The sequence below is a fragment of the Rana temporaria genome, chromosome 4 (genome assembly GCF_905171775.1).
Source record: "Rana temporaria chromosome 4, aRanTem1.1, whole genome shotgun sequence".
Taxonomy (NCBI): Eukaryota; Metazoa; Chordata; class Amphibia; order Anura; family Ranidae; genus Rana; species Rana temporaria.
In genome coordinates, this window is record NC_053492.1 from 271564965 (window position 1) to 271588474 (window position 23510).

Below are 23510 nucleotides of genomic sequence, written 5' to 3' on the forward strand. Positions count from 1 at the left end.
CTGGTGGGAGTGTCATGGTCTGGGGCTGCAGCACTGATGAACTACAGTTTATTGAGAGAACCATGAATGCCAACATGTACTGTGACATACTGAAGCAGAGCATGATCCCCTCCCTTCAGAGACTGGGCCGCAGGGCAGTATTCCAACACACCTCCAAGAGGACCATTGCCTTGCTAAAGAAGCCAAGGGTAAGGGTGATGGGCTGGCCAGGCATGTCTCCAGACCTAAACACTATTGAGCATCTGTGGGGCATACTTAAACGGAAGCTGGAGGAGCGCAAGGTCTTTAACATCCATCAGCTCTGTGATGTCGCCATGGAGGAGTGGAAGAGGACTCCAGTGGCAACCTATGACGCCCTGGTGAACTCAATGCCCAAGAGGGCTAAGTCAGTGCTATAAAATAATGGTGGCCACAAAATATTGACACTTAGGGCCCAATTTGGACATTTTCACTGAAGGGTGTACTCACTTTTGTTTCCAGCTGTTTCCAGCTGTTTAGACATTAACAACTCAAATGACGGTGGGGCAGCTCTCGTTTTGGGTGGACGTCATATGACGGCTTCTCAGAACGACCGCTCTCATTGCTAGGACATGGCACGAACCCAATCTCTGTAAAGGGCTGTGGCTGCAGCTTTTTAACCATGTGATCGGGTGTGTCCAATCACAGCTGGTCACATGTAAACACGAAGATGCCAGTAATCAGCACTCCTCGCCTCACACTGACAGAGTGTGAGGAGAGGGGAGCCGATCAGCGGCATCTCCTCGCAGAGGACATCTAGGTATGTAATCAGGGCACTTATCATCAGTGCCCTGTATTCAATTAAGTGCCCACAAGTGTCAGCAATCAGTGCTCACAAGTGCCAGCAATCAGTGGCCATTAGTGAGGCCAGTCAGTGCTGGCTATCACTGCTGCCCATCAATGCCCATCAGTGCCGTCTATCCGTGCCACTTATCTTTGCCCACCAGTGCTGCCCACCAGTGCCACCCATCAGTGCCGCCTATCAGTGCTCATCAGTGCCACCTATCAGTGCCCATAAGTGCAGCATATTCGTGCCTCCTCATCAGTGCCACCTAATCAGTGCCCATAAGTGCCGCCTCATCAGTGCCCATCAATGCCACCTTTTTTTTCTGTCTTTTTTGGGGGGGGAAATAAAAAACCCAGAATGGAAAAAACACCAAAATAAAGCTCTATTTGTGTGAAGAAAATAATAACAATTTCACATGGTTACAGTGTAGCATGACCGCGCAATTGTTATTCAAAGTGTGACAGCGATGAAAGCTGAAAAATGGCCTGGGCAGGAAGGCGGTGTAAGTGCCCTATATTGAGGTGGTTAATGGCTGTGTGTTGAGTTATTTTGAGGGGACATCAAATTGCATCGTTGTATAAGCTGTACACTCACTACTTTAGCAAAGTTTAATTTCTTCAGTGTTGTCACATGAAAAGATATAATAAAATATTTACAAAAATGTGAGGGGTGTGCTCACTTTTGTGACATACTGTATGTTTTCCTTTCCCACTACCTTGTAGCAGCCTTATGTAATATGTTTCCAGTCCATGACTGTTTCCTGAAGCATGTCCCCAATCTCTAACAACTCCTATAGAATGCTCACAGACTTTGTGCCCTGCTGTCTCTGACATCTCCTGTTTTATGCCTGCAGTCTCTGACCATATGTTGTATTATGTGCCTATTCTCTGACCATTTCTTGTAAGATGTCTAATCATACTATTTATCCTGGGGACCACTGCCATTAGGAGAGAAATCTAGGGGAACCCCGCATTTAATGGTTGTCACTGGAACAGGAATAGAGGCAATATTTCTCAAAAGGGACACTTCTGCCAACAATGATCAAAGGTTCAAACCCTTTCCATATTATCCAAAACTAGAAAAATAATCATTTAAATATGAAATTCGTTTATTGTTTTTTAAGTTAGTGCAAATATGTGATCAGTGGGTACTCTATTCAGTAAATACAATATTTATTAGTGAACTACCTCTCCCAGACAAGAACAGATCCAAGAATGTTTCCCACTGCAACTTGATGTGTAACTGGGTATATAATTCATGAAAGTGATAAGATGACACCAAGACATCTTTTGGATTTCTGCTCACATAGATAATCTGAAAGCATAAAAAAGAGAAAATAAAAATATATAGCTTTAAACTTTGAACCTAGGCAATTAGCGAGTGTAGTTCTATTGTCCCCCACTTGCCCCAAGTGTGTGTGTGTGTGTATGTATGTATGTATGTAGATATATATATATATATATATATATATATTAGGGCTGGGGAAATTAAAGATTAATTCCTTGATTAATCTTTAATTTTTCTGATCGATCAAAATTCTTTTAATCGATCAAAATTCTTTTAATCGATCAAAATTCTTTTAATCGATCAAAATTCTTTTAATCGATCAAAATTCTTGATGTCACTGGACAGTGAGACTTACCCTGCTGGATGCGAGCAAACTGCACCCATTGGTACCTTTGCATCTGTGGAGCAGGAGGATGCATCAGGGGAAGGGGCCAAAAATAATCATCGTTTTCCTGTCCTAAGCAGTTTTGTGCAGACAATTCTTTGTGTATCGACAACATCTGTTCCGTGCGAAAGAATGTTCAGTTCTTCAGAGTCGGTTCACACTAGGGCGACATGACTTCCAGCGTGACTTTCAGAGGCGACTCCGACACGACTTGAGCATGAACCACAGGGCGATCTGGGGCGATTTACAACACGACTTGAAGTCGTCTCCAGGACAGGAGACTTTCCAGTGGCCAACCAAACAACAATCAGCTCTAGGGGAGGGAGGGGGAGGGAGAGGTTTGCCTGAGAAATGCATGTTATCTTCCTGGAAAGTCGCTTCAGTTAAGACAGTGATCAGACTTGGATCAGACTTGGAGGCGACTTCCATTGAAATCAATGGGTACAAATCGCCTACAAGTCGGATTGAAGTAGTACAGGAACTTCTTTTGAAGTCGGAGCGACTCGAGTCGTGTGTATTAACACCGCTCCCATTCACTTGCATTGTTTTTCTCGACAGCGCGACTTGGGATGACTTAAGGCGACTTCAAGTCGGATCCCAAGTCGCCCCAGTGTGAACCGGCTCTTAGGGTATATTGTCAATAAAATGTTATCATGTCTGCTTCCAGAAAATGTAAACACTCTGGTATATCTGCACGACTGGCTAGAGTGATGCCTACTTGCCTACTACCGTATAAAGTGACTTGCAGTCAATATACTAGATACGTTTTATAATTAAAGTTAAACTAATTTTCTACATTTTTCTTAAAGTTTAATAAGAAAAAATTACTTACGTCAGTGCTACAATTTGAATTTAAAACGTATTTGTGTGAACTGTGAAGTTAAGTCATGGATTGTGGAAACTAACTAGTGTCGGGTGATTGTATATAGTGTATACGACATTTACCACTGACTAATGCAGAGTTGCAATGCAAGGAGATCAGCTAAAAGTAGTTGGATCTCTATGTGCGTTATAATTAACCTCCCTGGTGGTATCCCCGAGCGTGACTCGGGGTGGATTTTCGATGCTAGGATCGGTATCCCCGAGTCACGCTCGGGGTAGATGTGCAGAGTGTGCAGCGGCGCGGCTTACCTGCTCGCAGCATCCACAGACAAGTTACTCCCCTTGTCCCTGGATCCAACGATGCATCCCCGCTGTGTGAGCGAGCGGGTCCTCGCTCGATTCACAGTGTCCCCGTGTGCCGCCGATCTCCGTTCCCTGCGACGTTACGACGCACGGGGGCGAAGAACGGCGCCAAATTAAAAAAAATAAACAAACACATTACATACAGTATACTGTAATCTTATAGATTACAGTACTGTATGTAAATAATACACACACCCCTTGTCCCTAGTGGTCTGCCCAGTGCCCTACATGTACTTTTATAAAATAAAAACTGTTCTTTCTGCCTGAAAACTGTAGATTGTCCAAAAGTGTCCCTTTATGTCAAAAATGGTTTTAGAGCAGCTAGAAAACAGCGATAATAAATTATAATCACTTGCAGAATTGTGCTATAGCGATTTGTGGGGAAATTCGTCATAAAAAAATAAAAGTAATGACAGCGACAATTCTGCAACTGAGCAAATTTCAGTGGTTTTGAGTTGATTACATTATTGAATAATTTTTATTATAATTATATTATTATTTGTTATAATTATTTATAATTATTTATTATATTATAATTTATAATTTTGTTTTAAAAAAAAAAATCATACCCGGGATGCCTACTACACTCTTGTTTGGTCAGAATTAAATGAGTTATTCCTAAGAATTGCAGGCCTACAGTATAAAACGCCAAATTTCCTTGCAAAATAATTGTACCGCTTTTGGTACGTAATTCCAGACAGAATCATACCTCCAGGGAGGTTAATCGAAATTAGTCGATTAAAAAAAAAAAATCGATTAATCGAACATGTTAATCAGTAACAGCCCTAATATATATATATGTGTATATATATATATATATATATATATATATATATATGTACACAGTATCTCACAAAAGTGAGTATATCCCTCACATTTTTGTAAATATTTTATTATATCTTTTTATGTGACAACACTAAAGAAATGACACTTCTACAATGTAAAGCTTTTATACCAGTGTAAATTTGCAGTCCCCTCAAAATAACTCAACACACAGCCATTTATGTCTAAATTGCTGGAAACAAAAGTGCGTACACCCCTAAGTGCAAATGTTAGAATTGGGTCCAAAGTGTCAATATTTTGTGTGGCCACCATCATTTTCCAGCACTGCCTTAACCCTCATGGGCATGGAGGTCACCAGAGCTTCATAGGTTGTCACTGCAGTCCTTTTCCACTCCTCCATGACAACATCACGGAGCTGGTGGATGTAAGTGACCTTGTATTCCTCCACCTTCCACTTGAGTATACCCCACACATGCTTAATAGGGTATAGGTCTGGAGACATGCTTGGCCAGTCCCTCGCCATTACCCTCAGCTTCTTTAGCAAGGCAGTGGTCATCTTGGAGGTGTGTTTGGGGTCATTATCATGTTGGAATACTGCCCTGCGGCCCAGTCTCCGAAGGGAAGGGCTCATGCTCTGCTTCAGTATGTCACAGTACATGTTGGCATTCATGGTTCCCTCAATGAACTGTAGCTCCTCAGTGCCCGCAGCACTTATGCAGCCCCAGATTATGACACTCCCACCACCATGCTTGACTGTGGGCAAGACACACTTGTCTTTGTACTCCTCACCTGGTTCCTACCACACATGCTTGACACCATTTAAACCAAATAAGTTTATCTTGATCTCATCAGACCACAGGACATGGTTCTAGTAATATGTCCTTAGTCTGATTGTCTTCAGAAAACTGTTTGCAGGCTTTCTTTTCCATTATCTTTAGAAGAGGCTTCCTTCTGGGACGACAGCCATGCAGACCAATTTAATGCAGTGTGCGGCGTATGGTCTGAGCACAGACAGGCTGACCCCTCACCCCTTCAACCTCTGTAGAAATGCTGGCAGCACTCATACGTCTTTTTCCCAGGGACAACCTCTGCATAGGACGCTGAGCATGTGCACTCAACTTCTTTGGTCAACCATGGCAAGGCCTGTTCTGAGTGGAACCTGTCCTGTTAAACCGATGTTTGGTCTTGGCCACCATTCTGCAGCTCAGTTTCAGGGTCTTGACAATCTTCTTATAGCCTAGGCCATCTTTATGTAGAGCAATAATTCTTTATTTTTTTTAGAGAGTTCTTTGCCATGAGGTGCCATGTTGAACATCCAGTGACCAGGATGAGAGAGTGAGAGCGATAACACCAAATTTAACACATGGTTGTGTGTTGAGTTATTTTGAGGGAACAGAAAATGTACACTGTTGTACAAGCTGTACAGTCACTACTTTACATTGTAGTAAAGTGTCGTTTCTTCAGTGCTGTCACATGAGAGAGAGAGAGAGACTTGTAAAGCGCAACACATGCGAACTGAATCGCCTCTGGGCGCTGTATCCATTTCATGGGTAAGGAACCCCTTGACCTCAGAAGAGATGGGTTTTAATCTTTCTCCTGAAGGCCAAGTGGTCCGACTCCAGTCGGATGGTGGTTGGTAGTGCATTCCACAGGCGAGGTCCCTGGACTGCAAATCTTCGTTCTCCTTTGGACTTGTATCTGGCCTTGGGTATCTGGAGGAGGTTTTGATGAAAAGATATAATAAAATATTTACAAAAATGTGAGGGCTCTACTAGATACTGTACACACACACACACACACACACACACACATATTATTTGTATATTTTGCAGAAATTGGAACACTAAAATACCACCCATGTTGCTTACTTTTGCTCTCTTGAACCCGACATCTTTTGGCATAAGATAGTAAGGCAGTTGTGCTGTGAAGAGGCGAGGAGATTGTCGGATATTATAGTCAATGTTGTATGAATTATATTCAATCCATGGAGCTCTGGTCAAATTGTCAATATGTTCTGATCCATTCCTATGTCCTTCATGAAGGATCAGACTTAGAACTTGCTGTGCCCAAATTGTACCTGCAAATATAGTTTCAGTGGTTTTAAAATGTTTTATCCTTACAGCAAATGCTGTAAACCACTAAACATTCATCATTGCTGCATTTTTTTTAAAACTGTTGATATTATTAGCTGTTATATTTTTTAGGTTTACATTATAAGCTATGGCTCCATAATATCCCATTCAGCCAATTCAAGAGAATTAGGCGCAACTGTAAAAATTATTTTTTAGCAGCAAGCCAACATAATATACCAGAGAGCTGAAGAAAATAAATAGAGTATTCTTTGAGGATGATTAAAGGACCACTAAATAAAATAACATAACAATTCTGTTTAAAACTAAAACTAGAAAAACGATTTATGATTCGATACAGGTAAAAATAAGAAAACATACATTACTAACATAGAGAGATCAAAATAAGTAAATATGTTCTGGTGTAAACTAGAATAAGATACATTTAAAAAAAACAGCTTCTGAGTAAACCAAATATGTTTTGAAGTGCTAAAACCATAGTTAATTGTATTGCATCTAACAAAATAATAGGTTGGATCAAATAAAACAAGTCAAAGCTGGTATCTATAAATGTCAGCAAAATAGATAATTATGTTGTCACTCATTACACATGAACAAACTTCTATTACTTTTAAGTTAAACAATAAAACACACATATATAGATACAGCAGATACCGTATTTGCCGGCGTTAAAGACAACCCCCTAATTTTCCAGCTAAAAGGTTTGTTTTGGGATATTTATATAAGCTGCGCTGCAAAATGAGGAATAAATAAGTGAAATATATAAACATAAATTAAGTGATGCATAAAACATGAGCCAATTACAATCCAAAAGGCCTGGGTTTCATCCTCCTGAGTCCAAAAAAGTAAAATAAAACAAAAAGGATGGACCCAGATGTTGGAAATGAATCACATACAACCAGGATAAGTTCCTTTTCCAGTGCTCAAATCACTGATAGTATCAACCCAATAACGGTAAGCTCCCCCACCACAAGGTTCCAGGACACAGTTCTAAAACACATCTTCGGTGAAGAGATCCGCGGTGACTTCAAACCAATTAACACCAGAGGAAGAGTGATGAATAAAGATAGAAAAAGGTCGTCCACCTATAACAGCAATGCTGCTTACCGGATAGATTGATCTCTTTTTAGGGAGATCAGAACCGCTTGTGGCTAATTACCCCAGCCCTCTATACTGGACAGCAAACACTCCTGAGTCCTCTGCACCAAGAATCCTCGGAATAATCCGTAATTAATAGTTCCCCATGTGGGTGAGAAAAACTCTCATAGTGTAAAACTGCATTCAACAGGTTTATTAAAAACATAGATGTACACTTACAATCATGCAGAAAGTTAAAAGCATGTCATTAAATTTTCAAGCCGGCCGGGTCTCGATATCCACCCGTTCCTTCCGGTGACTTAGCATTTGTTTGTGGTGACGTCAGCACGCCGCCCCTCCCTACGCCATTTCGTCACAGATGGCGTCTTCCAGGGGCACCTACTCGCCGTATAAGACGACCCCCTTTCGAATAGTCTGTCTAGAACCTTCGGTAACATACTGAAAGAGCAATAATACGTTTGTGCAACTTTGTGAAGCAATGCTGCGGTGGTAAATACCTCATGTGCCTGGCAAAATCCAATGTAGAGGGAAAACCAATGTGTGCAGAGCCAGATGGAGGGTCAGGTGTTTCATACCAAAGCTCCGGTGGTGGATGGCGAGATGGCCGTGGAAGGAAGAGGAGCTGAGGGGTAGCCGGAACAACCGCTGACAGGAATAGGCTTTATTCAGCTTTTTTCAAATCTTTAATCTAATGTTTGATCATCTAGTAGGCTCATAAGTAAACACTCCCAGAGATCAATACAGCAACTCAGCTGAGTAGCAGGGTTATTCTGGACAGAATAAAACCCTTCCAGGTATGTATTTCTTAAAGCTAAAAAAAAAAAACAGCCTCAGTATGTTAGGGTACCTGTAATTAGACTGGTGCTCCCTGGCTAGAAAGGTGCTCCCTAGCTGCTCTCCTTATTCTCTATCCTCTCTGCTCCATGATCTACACCTTGAATCTTAATGTAAAGTTTTGACTGCTCCAAAACTTCTGGCCTAGATGTGGCCCATACTGCCCCTTAGTTTGCAGCCACACTGTCAAAGACAAGCTTCACCCTCGCGGTATACAGTATACATACAGTATTCCTTGCTGAGCCAATCACGGTGAGCGATGTATTCTATTAATGAATATAAAGACTGCTCGGATTGGCTTGGAGAGTCAGAAAGGTGCGAGCTGAGGATGTTACAACCTCTGTCAATCCGAGCAGGCTTTGTATTCATTAATAGAATACATTGCTCGCTGTGATTGGTAGAGGTTGGAACATCATCAGCCCGCGCCCCTCTGACTCTCCAAGCCAATCCAAGCAGGTTTTGTATTCGTTAATAGAATACATCGCTCACCCTGATTGGCTCAGCGCGGTATATGGTATGTAGCCAAAGCTACATACCGTATTACCACGCATCCAGCGGGCTAACATCAAGCGTCCGACATTTAATACCAGCGTATAAGACGACTCCCGATTTTTGGGGGATATTTTTAAGTATAAAAGGTCCTCTTATACGCCGGAAAATACGGTATATAGATAGATGGATAGATAGATGGATAGATAGATGAAGACTGTGGGATGTGGGACACAATGGAGTTGATTTACTAAAGGCATTGACTACAAGGAAGTTTTTCCTTAGCTTAGTGAATGAGGTGATGCTTGGCTGACTTTTTTTTAATTTTCCTTGTAGGTGATTGGGTATTCCCTGCAAAGTGAATTTCCACCACATTCACTGCTCCAAAGGAAAATTCCCCTGCAAAGTATAAAGCCTATGGGCCAGATTCTCAAAAGAGATACGACGGTGTATCTCCAGATACACCGTCGTATCTCTGTTTCTGAGCCCGGGTATCTATGCGAGTGATTCTTAGAATCATTTACGCATAGTTACGGCGTAGATCCGACTGGCGTAAGTCACTTACACTGTCGGATCTTAGATGTAATTCCACGCTGGCCGCTAGATGGCGTTTACGACGATTTCTCATTTGACTATGCAAATGAGCCCGATACGCCGATTCCCGAACGATTTTGCGCCGCCTCGTCGTCGTTTCCGTAAGCGTAAACTTACCCCTGCTATATGGGGGGAACGTTTACGAAGGTCCGTCGTATGCCATGTTAAGTATGGCGTCGGGACAGCGTTGTCTTTTTCCGTCGTTTACGTCGTTTTACTAAGTCGTTCGCGAATAGGACTTTACGTAAATGACGCTCACGTCGGCTTCATTGACGTTTTCCGTCGTGAGCTGGAGCATGCGCACTGGGCTATTTTTACGCCCGGCGCATGCGCAGTTCGATCGGCGCGGGGGCGCGCTTAATTTAAATACAAGCCGCCCCCTTTGAATTACGCGGCCTTACGCCGGGCCATTTACACTACGCCGCCGCAAATTACGGAGCAAGTGCTTTGAGAATACGGCACTTGCTTCAGTAAATTGCGGCGGCGTGTAAATGGCTTACGCTACGCCGCCGCGGATTCTACGAGAATCTGGCCCTATTTATCTATAGTAAAGCCACCATAGTATGTAATCTATGTGAAAGAATTCACTTGTTAGATTCAGTATACAAACACAGTATAGATGGCTGAAGAAACATAGACTCAATGTACAAACCAACTTTCAGTATCTTAGTCTTTTAGGACATTTTTCACAATATCATAAAAAAGACTTCATGGCTTTGACTCTAACGCCTTTTCAATTTATCCAGTTGCTCCGGGGAATGTCCATGACCGCCGAGTCTCCCAGACCCGGCGTGTCATGGATTAGGGTAAGGGGGCAAATGACAGCGGCCCTTTACCACGTGATCACTCCGTCCAATGACGGAGTGATCACTTGTAAACAAACCGAAGCACGTCCTTCCCTCCCCTCACACCAGCCTGTGAGGAGGCAGGTCTGTAGCGCTGAGGGCAGCGCCGTGGGCTGGATCTAAAGTGCCCACAGTGCTGATCTGTGCCCATCCCTGGCTCATCCATCCACATTCCTGCTCATCCATGCGCCATCCCTGGCTCATCCATGCTCATCCACACTCCATCCATGGCTCATCCATCCACATTCATGCTCATCCATGTTCCATCCCTGGCTCATCCATCCACATTCATTCTCATCCATGCTCCATCCCTGGCTCATCCATCCACATTCATGCTCATCCATGCCCCATCCCTGGCTCATCTATCCACATTCATGCTCATCCATGCTCCATTCCTGGCTCATCCATCCACATTCATGCTGCACCCCTGGCTCATCCATCCTGATTCATGCTCATCCATGCTCCATCCCTGATTCATCCATCCTCATTCATGCTCATCCTTGCTCCATCCCTGGCTCATCCATCCACATTCATGCTCATCCATGCTCCATCCCTGGCTCATCCATCCACATTCATGCTCCATCCCTGGTTCATCCATCCTCATTCATGCTCATCCATGCTCCATCCCTGGTTCATCCATCCTCATTAATGCTCATCCATGCTCCATCCCTGACTCATCCATCCACATTCATGCTCATCTATGCTCCATCCCTGGCTCATCCATCCACATTCATGCTCCATCCCTGGCTTATCCATCCACATTCATGCTCATTCATACTCCATCCCTGGTTCATCCATCCTCATTCATGCTAATGCATGCTCCATCCCTGGCTCATCCATCCACATTCATGCTCGTCCATGTTCCATCCCTGGCTCATCCATCCAAATTCATGCATCTTCCCTGGCTCATCCATCCACATTTATGCTCATCCATGCTCCATCCCTGGCTCATCCATCCTCATTCATGCTCATCCATGCTCCATCCCTGGCTTATCCATCCACATTCATGCTCCATCCCTGGCTCATTTATTCACATTCATGCTCATCCATGCTCCATCCCTGGCTCATCCATCCACGTTCATGCTCCATCCTTCGCTCATCCATGCTCTATCCCTGGTTAATCCATCCTCATTCATGCTCATCCATGCTCCATCCCTGGCTCATCCATCCACATTCATGCTTATCTATGCTCCATCCCTGGCTCATCCATCCACATTTATGCTCATCCATACTCCATCCCTGGTTCATCCATCCTCATTCATGCTCATTCATGCTCCATCCCTGGCTCATCCATCCACATTCATGCTCCATCCCTGGTTCATTCATCCACATTCATGCTCATTCATGCTCCATTCTTGGCTCATCCATCCACATTCATGCTCATCCATGTTATATCCCTGGCTCAACCATTCACATTCATGCTCATCCATGCTCCATCCCTGGCTCATCCATCCACATTCATGCACCTTCCCTGGCTCATCCATCCACATTTATGCTCATCCATGCTCCATCCCTGGCTCATCCATCCTCATTCATGCTCATTAATGCTCCATCCCTGTCTCATCCATCCACATTCATGCTCCATCCCTGGCTCATCCATCCACATTCATGCTCATCCATGCTCCATCCCTGGCTCATCCATCCACATTCATGCTCCATCCCTGGATCATCCATCCTCATCCATGCTCCATCCCTCGTTCATCCATCCTCATTCATGCTCATCCATGCTCCATCCCTGGTTCATCCATCCTCATTCATGCTCATCCATGCTTATCCCTGGCTCATCCATCCACATTCATGCTTATCTATGCTCCATCCCTGGCTCATCCATACTCCATCCCTGGTTCATCCATCCTCATTCATGCTCATGCATGCTCCATCCCTGGCTCATCCATCCACATTTATGCTCCACCCCTGGCTCATCCATCCACATGTATGCTTATCCATGCTCCATCCCTGGCTCATCCATCCTCATTCATGCTCATCCATGCTCCATCCCTGGCTCATCCATCCACATTCATGCTCCATCCCTGGCTCATCCATCCACATGTATGCTCATCCATGCTCCATCCTTTGGCAAATCCACCCTTATTCATGTTCATCCATGCTCCATCCCTGGCTCATCCATCCACATTCATGCTCCATCCCTGGCTCATCCATCCACATTCATGCTCATCCATGCTCCATCCCTGGCTAATCCATGCTCCATCCCTGGCTCATCCATCCACATTCATGCTCCATCCCTGGTTCATCCATCCTCATTCATGCTCATGCATGCTCCATCCCTGGCTCATCCATCCACATTTATGCTCCACCCCTGGCTCATCCATCCACATGTATGCTTATCCATGCTCCATCCCTGGCTCATCCATCCTCATTCATGCTCATCCATGCTCCATCCCTGGCTCATCCATCCACATTCATGCTCCATCCCTGGCTCATCCATCCACATGTATGCTCATCCATGCTCCATCCTTTGGCAAATCCACCCTTATTCATGTTCATCCATGCTCCATCCCTGGCTCATCCATCCACATTCATGCTCCATCCCTGGCTCATCCATCCACATTCATGCTCATCCATGCTCCATCCCTGGCTAATCCATGCTCCATCCCTGGCTCATCCATCCACATTCATGCTCCATCCCTGGCTCATTCATCCACATTCATGCTCATCCATGTTCCATTCTTGGCTCATCCATCCACATTCATGCTCATCCATGTTATATCCCTGGCTCATCCATTCACATTCATGCTCATCCATGCTCCATCCCTGGCTCATCCATCCACATTCAAGCTCATCCATGCTCCATCCCGGTCTCATCCATCCAGAATTCATGCTCATCCATGCCCCATCCCTGGCTCATCCATCCACATTTGTGTGCCATCGCTGGCTCATCCACCCACATTCATGCTCATCCATGCTCCATCCCTGGCTCAGTCATCCACATTCATGCTCATCAATGCTTCATCCCTGGCTCATACATTCTCTGTCATGCTCATCCATGCTCCATCCCTGGCTCATTCATCCTCATTCATGCTCCATCCCTGGCTTATCCAACCACATCCATGCTCCATCACAGGCTCAGGCACCCACATTCATTTGCATCAATGCTTTATCCCTGGCTCATCCATTCTCTTTCATGCTCCTCCATGCTCTATCCCTGGCTCATCCATCCCCATTCATGCTCCATCCCTGGCTCATCCAACCACATCCATGCTCCATCACAGGCTCATCCATCCTCATTCATGCTCATCCATGCTCCATCCATTCTCATTTATGCTCATCCATGCTCCATCCCTGGCTCATTAATCCTCACTCATGCTCATCCATCCCCATCCATGGCCAATTTCAAGCTCAACTATGCCACATCAGAGATCATTCATGCTACATCCATGCCACATCAGTGATCATCCATGCCACATCATTGATCATCTGTGCCACATCATTGATCATCTGTGCCAGATGCATGCTACATCAGTGCTCATCCATGCCACATCAGTGCTCATCCATGCCACATCAGTGCTCATCTGTGCCACATCAGTGATCATCCGTGCCACATCCATGCCACATCAGTGCTCATCCGTGCCACATCAGTACTCATCCGTGCCACATCAGTACTCTTATCTGTACCACATCAGTGCTCATTCGTGCCACATTAATGCCACTACAATGCCCATCAGTGCATCATGAAAGTGGAATAGGAAGTCGAATTTGATTTGAAATGTACGTCCCTTGAACACCTGATAGTGCTCCCTGCATGTTGAGCCTCTGTATCCGACCAGGCTGTGGTAAAGTCTCACACATGTGGTATCGCCATAAGAGGAGTGGCAGAATGTATTTTGGGGCATAATTTTTGGTATGCACATGCTATGTTTTATAAAAATGTTATAAAAATGTTATAAATGGATAACTTTGTTTAAAAAAAAATGTGTTTTAATTTTCTTTCAACATTTTCAAAACATGACATGTTCAAAAGACTCATTATGCCTCATAGAATATACATTGGGGTATTTACTTTCCAAAACGGGGTAATTTTTAGGGCCGTTTCCATTGTCCTGGTGCTCCAGGCCCTTCAAAACTGTATGATGAAAAAAAATGACGTTTTTAAAAACATCACTTTAATTGACCGTGTGTGGGGGAAAACGTAGTTTTATGTCTTCTAAAAAACGACCAAAAAAAATTGAAGCAATTTTATGTGTCGTTTTTCAAAACGTCAACTTTTACTTCACAGAAATTGACCGTGTGTAGCAAAAAACGTAGTTTAAAACGACGTTTTTTCACCCGCGCATGCCCAGAAGCTACTTATGAAGCGAGCTTCAATGGAAAAACGTGGTGGAACGTAACCTCGCTTTGCTAGAACATTGTGAGAAAAACAATGGTGTGTAGGCAACTTCGTCTTTGAAAATTGAAGTTTCAAAAATGTCATTTTTTACTTAACAGAAAATGTCGTTTTTTTTTCATCACATAAAGTGATGGCGTGTACGGGGCATTAGAGGTTGTCTAGAAATCATATGTGTAATTTATGTCCCTAGAACGCCATACTCGCCACTGGGGCGTAATTGCCTTACAAAAGTATTTACCCCCTTGGCATTTTTCGTGTTTTGTTGCCTCAAAACCTGGAATTAACATGGATTGGTTGAGGATTTGCATCATTTATTTACAGAACATCCCCACAACTTTGAAGATTTTTTTTTATTCTGAAGCAAACAACAAATAGGACAAAATGACATAAAAAGTCAATGTGCATAACTATTCACCCCCCTAAAGTCAATACTTTGTAGAGTCACCTTTTGCGGCTATCACAGCTCCAAGTCACTTTGGATAAGTGTCTATGAGCTTACTACATCTTACCACTGGGATTTTTGCCCATTCCTCCTTGCAAAACTGCTCCAGCTCCTTCAAGTTGGATGGCTTGCGCTTGTGAACAGCAATCTTTAAGTCTGACCACAGATTTTCTATTGAATTTAGGTCTGGGCTTTGACTAGGCCATTCCAAGGGCTTTCACACTGGAGTGAGAGAAGAGGCTCTTTCAGGGCGCTTTGCAGTGTGAAAGTAGCCTTAAGGTTTGACCTCATATATATTATATGGTTTTGATAAATCTGAAGACAAAAATCTGCAGAAAATCTAATAGTGTGTATCGGGTCTAAGTGGTTTCAACTCTTAAGCTGGATATACACTATACTGGATATATGATTTTCCTTTAGATTTACCAAAACCATATAAAATGATGTCAAACCTTAATGCCGTGTACACACGACCGTTTTTCATGCCGAGAAAAATGCCATTTTTTAAATTGGTCGTTAAAAACAATCGTGTGTAGGCTCCAGAGCATTTTTCTCGACGAGAAAAATGGGCATTCAAAATTTAGAACCTGCTCTATTTTTTCTCGTCATTTTTCACGTCGTCGTCTTTCTCGTCATCAAAAACGGTCATGTGTAGGCTTTAACGACGGGGAAAAAACACGCATGCTCAGAAGCAAGTTATGAGAAGGGAAATTTGCATAATCAGCCCAAAGGGTGACACCAATAGAATGGAACTTCCCCTTTATAGTGCTGTCGTACGTGTTGTACGTCACCGCGATTTGCTTGAGCATTTTGTATTACGATCGTATGTATGCAAGGCAGGCTTGAGAGGAATCACGTCGAGAAAAACGTTGTTTTTTTCCATGACATGAAAAACGGTCGTGTGTACGCGGCATAAGAGTTTAATTTTGTATACAATCAGGCAGGCCCTTGCACTGCATAGTTTTGGTAAATCTGAAGACAAAAATCTGCAGAAAATCTAATAGCGTGTATGGGGCTTTACCCTCTAAGTCCACTTTAATAGTTATTGTTGCTTTACAGCTAATTAGTAATTGTTAATAATAATAATAATAATAATAATAATACTTACCAGACTTTGGATATGCGACTATAAAAACATCACTGTCTCTAATTTCCATGTGTTCCAATAAATCTATTTTTTCAGGTGTTGTGGCTCCAGTATAGAAATAAATTCCCTTATGCTTGAATAGAAAAGAATTTAGTGCCTCTTCCAGACCTTCTTGTGCCATTTTAGCAAATCTACAATTTCAATAATTGTATGAGTTCAGTTAAAGAAAAATGACAATATAAATGTTCACATACTTCACGGTATTAAAAAAGATGATACCTTTCTGCTCTCTGATCTTACCCCTCGCTCAGTGTAAATACACGTTTATAACGTACAAAGGGGTCACAAAAGTTATATTTATATAAATCCTGTATGACTGCTGTGCCAAGATGTCCATGTAAAAGTAACTACCGTACTTGAATTGAATCCTGTACCTTTACCTTTTAATTTATCATCCATTTCCACACTGAACAGTAAAATATGTGACTGGCTAATCCAGATGTTAATACAAGAAAAAACTGCGCTAATCCGAAAAAAAATTTCAACAGGTGTAAAAACCAGAAGGCTGCAATTATGTGATACAAACACAAATACAAATGGAAAAAAGAAGAAAAACTGCACCAACTAATAAATATACTCAGCAAGCAAGGCCGGTATAAATATGACAGTGTGAACAAAGTCCAAATAAATGTTGAGTATTGAATGGACGTTTTAGATAGTAGGAATCAGGACGAACAACACCCAGGTGCACTTGACATATACTCTTGCTGAGTATATTTATTAGTTGGCGCAGGTTTTCTTTTTTCAATTTTTTTTTCTAATCCAGATGTTATTTTCAGGTTAAAACTGGTGCTAGACATGTTTTCAGTCTTTATTTTCAGTGCTCTAAAGTTTAGATTTCAAGGTATATGTCCCTACACAGCAAAAGATATAAAATGTGATGGCGTTTAAAACTAAAAGCCCCGCCTTACAGCAGATATTGCATAACGTCATCTGTTACCACTATTAACCCTTTTTGGATATGCCCAGCCTTCCCCCTCTTCTCCAGGGAAAACAATTTAGTGAGCATCAAAGACACTCCCAATGGAATGGGTGCATAATTCAAGGACCTGGTACGCGGCCTTATGGTACATTTTAGGATGTGCCACTCTTTCTCTTTGTTCTCCTTTCTTTCCCTTTATGCCTCTCTATCCTAATTCCTTGTCCCCCCCAACCCTCTCTCTAGCCGTTTTTTTTGTTCTTTCTCTTATTCTTTCTCTCCCTTTTTATTTGTTCCTCCCCCTCTTTTCCTCTCCCTTCCATGTATTCTCTATTTTATTCCTTCTATTACTCCTTGGTGGGGTGTGGGGGGATTGGGATGAATGGTAGTGCTGGGGGGAGGTTCTGATCAGCCAACTTAGGTGCTCTTGATCAAGGTCATCTGCTGATCTGAGAACTGTAGTGGGGACTTTTAATGGCAACTGTTACTTACTGTGTCTCCAGATTCACTATGTCTCTGACTTTGTGGTGTCCTGCAGCAGTGACACCTATGCCAAAATCAGGAGATAGGGTCTCCATCAGCCCTCCCACTTCACATTCCTCACCAGTTAGCTGACCTTTTGTTTCTGCCCCCCAAGCCATGCTGTGAACTGAATGGGCGGCTGCAAAGAGGCTAAGTTGGCGGCCGTGGGCTCCAGGGACAGCCCAGCTGGGCGGCTGAGAAAAGGCTGGGAGAGTGGTGCGGGCTTCAGGAACAGCCCAGGATTCGGTGACCCCTGGCAAATCATCATTTGACCCCCAAGGGGGTCCCGACCACCAGGTTGAGAACCATTGTTCTATAAGGATGTGTCTTTGGTAGATTGGGTGGTCTCTTTGGTGGATTGGGATGTCTCTTTGCTGAATATATGGACGTCTGTTTGCTGGATTGAGCCGTCTCTTTGCTATATGGGGCCGTTTCTTTGTTATATAGCAGTGGTGCCCAACCAGTGGCCCGCTGAGCCCTCTGATGTGGCCTGTGACCTCCTGCTCTGGGATGGTTCAGGATAGAATAGAATACTTTTATTAAAGGTATCTTTATTACTAAAATCACAGGGTATATATGGGCATATCTGTTCTGCAGTGGTTACTGGGCTGCTTTCAAACTGATCGGGTTACCTGCACTGAGCCATAGACTTCTGTTATTACCTGCGAGTTTGGTGAGCTTTCTGAAAGTGCACCGAACCTACAGATTATAATAGAAGTCTATTGCAAAGTGCAGGAAAGCCAAAGATAAACTGTGTTGCACCCGCAGTGCGGTAAAAAACGCAGCGCATCAGTGTGAAAGCAGCCTTGGGCCCCTTTCACACGGTCAGTCTGACTCAATTCGATCCTCCATGCACCTCCAAGGAGTGTCAGACGTAAACCGACTTGTGTCCTATGTCCAATCCAATCTGCATTTGCAGAATGGACACGGACATCCCGCTCTGCTCATTGTTTCCCCCGTGACCAAGTCGCTTAAGTGGCCCTTACTCTTCAAAAGGTTGGGCACCCCTGTTATATAGGGTTGTCTGCTTGCTGGATTTGCCATCTCTTTGCTCTATGAGGATGTCTCTTTGATGGATTGGGCCATCTCTTTGCTGGATTGAGCCGTCTCTTTGCTATATGGGGATGTCTCTTTGCTGGATTGAGCTGTCTCTTTTCTATATGGGGATGTCTCTTTGCTGGATTGGGTCATCTCATTGCTGAATATATGGAGATGTCTCTTTGGTGGATTGGGCTGATGGGGGTGGGGGATTAAATTCAAGGGATCTTTGTTTTCTTTTTGTTTTTTTCTTTTTATCTGCTAGGGGAGGATTAATTGGGGGAGGAGCATTATTGGAAAGGTAGCGCAGTTAGTCTTAGTGTATGGTCCTGCTCAAAAGAGTCTACTATACTGTGGTATCCTAATTTGCACTGCACACCCTATATGTGCAATGCGAGCGATCTGAGTGCACCAGTGTCAGTGCACAGAAATATGTGCGTTTTAATTTTGGATATTTTTTAAAGTTTTAAAAAACTATTTAGCATTATGCCAGTTTCCTATATACTTTTATGAGTACTACTGCTGGGGACCACCCAGAATTCTCTTGAACCCAAGGAGGTGTAGCAGATACTTCTCCAGACTTATCTAATCTATGATGGCAGAGCTGTCTGTTGCAGCAGCGTGGGCTTTTTCGTCCCCCCTCCTTTCCCTCTTCACACAGACACTCAGAACTGCTTGTTTGTAAACTCCCTGTTGGAAGTTGTCTGTAAACTCCCTATTGGAAGAGCCTGAGCCAATCATCAGGCAGCAGCAAAGGACTGTGGGGGGAGGAGATAAAAAGCCAGAGGAACTAGGCCAGAGCCTCTTTTTTGCCTGCACCCCATCAGGAGAGCATCTCCTGCACTCTATGTGTGTGTGGAATCGCGGCCTACCAAGGGGCACACAGCCTGCAACTCCAGCCCAGAGGAACAGATTGTTCATGCAGCTCCAGCCCAGAGGAACAGACTGTCCATGCTAAAGAAGGACACCCTGCAACAGCTCAAGGACTGAATGCCACTGCGACACACCTGCATCTAAGATCAATCAATCGATCAGGGGAGGACCGCTGACTGTGTACAGGATTTGGTGAGGGGGCTTTGCCCTGGAACCTTTAATGCTTTTCATAAATACCACATCCAAATATTGTCCACAGACCTCCTACATTGCCGGTGAAGATAATAAAACGCAAAGCTTTGCCTCCAGGACATTACCACGGTTGCTCTTAAAGGGAACACACCACGGATATTGAGATCATTTCACTGGGTGTGGACAAGAGGTATCGTAGGCCGGCCTGGGGTTCCGCTTTAGTCACAGCATCCCACACACACCAAAAGTTATTGGGGAGTCTATTTAATCTGTACATATTGTTACCTACTGTTTCCGTTGTTTGCATAGTGTTCCTGACTGTTTTCTTTAACCACTTAAGGACCCCTTCACGCCAATAAACATCGCCAGAATGGCACGGCTGGGCACATCAACGTATAGGTACGTTGCTCTTTAAGCCCAGCCGTGGGGTCGCGGGCGCGCGCCCGTGTGGTCGCGGGCGAGCGCCCGCGACCCGGTCCGAAGCTCCGTGACAGCGGGACTCGCGGACCCGATCGCCGATGGAGTCCCGCGATCGGTCCCCGGAGCTGAAGAACGGGGAGAGCCGTGTGTAAAAACGGCTTCCCCGTTCTTGACTGTGGCGGCAGCATCGATCGTGTCATCCCTTTTATAGGGGGACACAATCGATGACGTCACACCTACAGCCACACCCCCCTACAGTTGTAAACACACTTCAGGTCACACATAACTCCATCAGCGCCCCCTGTGGTTAACTCCCAAACTGCAACTGTCATTTTCACAATAAACAATGCTGTGAAAATGACAATGGTCCCAAAAATGTGTCAAAATTGTCCGAAGTGTCCGCCATAATGTCGCAATCACGAAAAAAAATCGCTGATCGCAACCATTAGTAGTAAATACATTTTTTTTTAATAAAAATGCAATAAAACTATCCCCTATTTTGTAAATGCTATACATTTTGCGCAAACCAACCGATAAACGCTTATTGCGATTTTTTTTACCAAAAATAGGTAGAAGAATACGTATCGGCCTAAACTGAGGGAATTTTTTTTTTTATATATATATATATATATATATTTTTTTTTTTTGGGGGGATATTTATTATAGCAAAAAGTAAAAAATATTGAATTTTTTTCAAAATTGTCGCTCTATTTTTGTTTATAGCACAAAAAATAAAAACCGCAGAGGTGATCAAATACCACCAAAAGAAAGCTCTATTTGTGGGGAAAAAAGGACGCCAATTTTGTTTGGGAGCCACGTCGCAATTGTCAGTTAAAGCGACAGTGCCGAATCGCAAAAAGGGGCAAGGTCCTTTAGCTGCATTTTGGTCCGGGTCTTAAGTGGTTAAACTGTTTCAACCAAGTCCTGGGTACTTACACAAGTCCTGGCTGACTAATGTTAACCTGAATTCTACTTTTCTTCAAGTAAACTACAAGAAGAACTGTGTTGTGTATTCCTGCTGAGTTATTCCATTAATTACATTGCTAGGTGTGCCAGAGGGGCTGGGGTTGAAAGGGAGAGTAATGGACTGAAGAAACAAAAGCAGCTCACTCGGGGGTTTGCTACAGAGGCTACAATCGTCCACTAAGGATCCATATACCCAGCATGGTGACCAGTTGTTGGTCCTTTATGGAGGTGAGCGCATAGATGTGAAGGTGGAGGCACAATGAAGGTGCTTCACGTGTTTACACAACACCCATGGATTTATTATTTGGACTTCATTGTTTTTATATTTTTCTAGTGTTTCTTTCACTGGCTTTGCAGCACAAGCACTTTAGTGTTGGACATTTGTATTATAGTGGTAATCCACAGATTTGTTATTAAGTCACACATATCTTTGCTTATATATCTTTATGCTGCTACACGCGTATTCATTTTTTTTCTGTAATTTTTTGCTGTTATACTGCAACTTGGATAGGATGCCTTGCAGCTGCTCTGCATTAGAGGTATTTACACTGATTTTTTTTCTGCTGGGACTTCTGCCAAGGAGCAGGGATGTCTCTCGCTGTATATGAGGACTGTCTTTTGCTGTATATGGGATCTGTCTCTTGCTGTATATGAGGACTGTCTCTTTCTGTATATGGGGGACTGTCTCTTGTTGTATATGAGGACTGTCTCTTTCTGTATATGTGGGCCTTTTCTCTCACTGTATATGGGACTGTCTCTTGCTGTATAACTCTTGCATTGAAGTCAATGGGGGCGCTTTTGCATCCTGTGTGTGTCTGGCACTTTCTGTGTGTGTGTGTGTGTGTGTGTGTGTAGGAGGAGGAGGGAGGCCCGCAGCTGGCTCTTTCTCTGAGGGTGCGGCTGGCTTTTTCTCTGTGGATGTGGCTGGCTCTGTGTGTAATATACTGTATATTTCTATTTCATTTATATTATTTATATCAGTGTTGATTCAACTTGGAGTGATCCTTTTAATATGTTTTAGTATTTTTTTTTCCTTCCTCTTATTTATATCAGTGTTGGCTGACTGTATGGGAAGGGAAGAATTTAAGGATTTTCTCTGATCTGAAATTGAGAGAACCCTTTGGAGGGGGGAAGGTATTGGGTTAAAGCTAGATGTCAAGTAAAAGTGTAGCAATGGTTAGATTGGAGAAATGGACTTTTAGACAGCAAGGGGAGGGATTTGAAGGGTTTAAATCTGGTTGCAAACTGGTTTTGGGCAGAAAAACTAACTTTGTCCTTTTCTTTGCGAACTGCAGTAAAGCTGTGACGTTTGTTTGAAGAATGGTGCCCAATAACAGGAAGATTTCAAAGAGATACCTGGATATAGAGCCCACAGGACTTACTGTCCCCATCATCACCCAGCTATAGAACCCACAGGACTTACTGTCCCCATCATCACCCAGCTATAGAACCCACAGTACTTACTGTCCCCATCATCACCCAGCTATAGAACCCACAGGACTTACTGTCTCCATCATCACCCAGCTATAGAACCCACAGGACTTACTGTCCCCCATCATCACCCAGCTATAGAGCCCACAAGACTTACTGTCCCCCATCATCACCCAGCTATAGAGCCCACAGGACTTACTGCCCCCCATCATCACCCATCTTTAGAACCCACAGGACTTACTGCCCCCAATCATCACCCAGCTATAGAACCCACGGGACTTACTGTCCCCCATCATCACCCAGCTATAGAACCCACAGGAATTACTGCCCCCCCATCATCACCCAGCTATAGAGCCCACAGGACTTACTGTCCCCAATCAACACCCAGCTATAGAACCCACAGGACTTACTGTATGTCTCTTGCATTGAAGTCACTGGGTGCACTTTTGCATTCTGTGTGTGTCTGGCTCTTTCTGTGTGTGTGTTTGGGGGGGGGGGGGGCTGGCTCTTTCTCTGTGGGTGCGGCTGGCTCTTTCTCTGTGGGTGCGGCTCGCTCTGTGTGTAATATATATTTTGTATATAATTTATATTATTTATATCAGTGTTGATTCATCCTAGAGTGATCCTTTTAATATGTTTTTGTATTTTTCCTCTTATTTATATCAGAGTTGTTTTGTGGACTAGGGATGAGCTTCGTGTTCGAGTCGAACCCATGTTCGACTCGAACATCGTATGTTCGATCGTTCGTCGAAATAGGAACGTTACGGGCCGTTCGCGCCAAATTTGAGTGGCGTGTCACAGCCCATAATTCACTGCAGCA

At 43.7% G+C, this 23510-nt stretch overlaps 1 protein-coding gene across 2 annotated transcripts in view; it reads right to left on the bottom strand.

The window, feature by feature from the left end:
• LOC120937237 (amine sulfotransferase-like) overlaps positions 1-23177 on the bottom strand; it is a 40163-nt gene extending 16986 nt beyond the window's left edge. Inside the window, exons 1-4 of one of the 2 annotated variants that reach the window (XM_040350279.1) lie at positions 23101-23177; positions 16291-16460; positions 6314-6522; positions 1993-2119 (exon numbers count right to left, since the gene is read on the bottom strand). In XM_040350279.1, coding sequence (XP_040206213.1) covers positions 1993-2119; positions 6314-6522; positions 16291-16450 — 496 coding nt within the window. In that variant the 5' untranslated portion in view covers positions 16451-16460; positions 23101-23177. The remainder of the gene's footprint in view (positions 1-1992; positions 2120-6313; positions 6523-16290; positions 16461-23100) is intronic. The other variant, XM_040350280.1, reaches the window with a different exon arrangement.
• Positions 23178-23510: the final 333 nt, after the last annotated feature.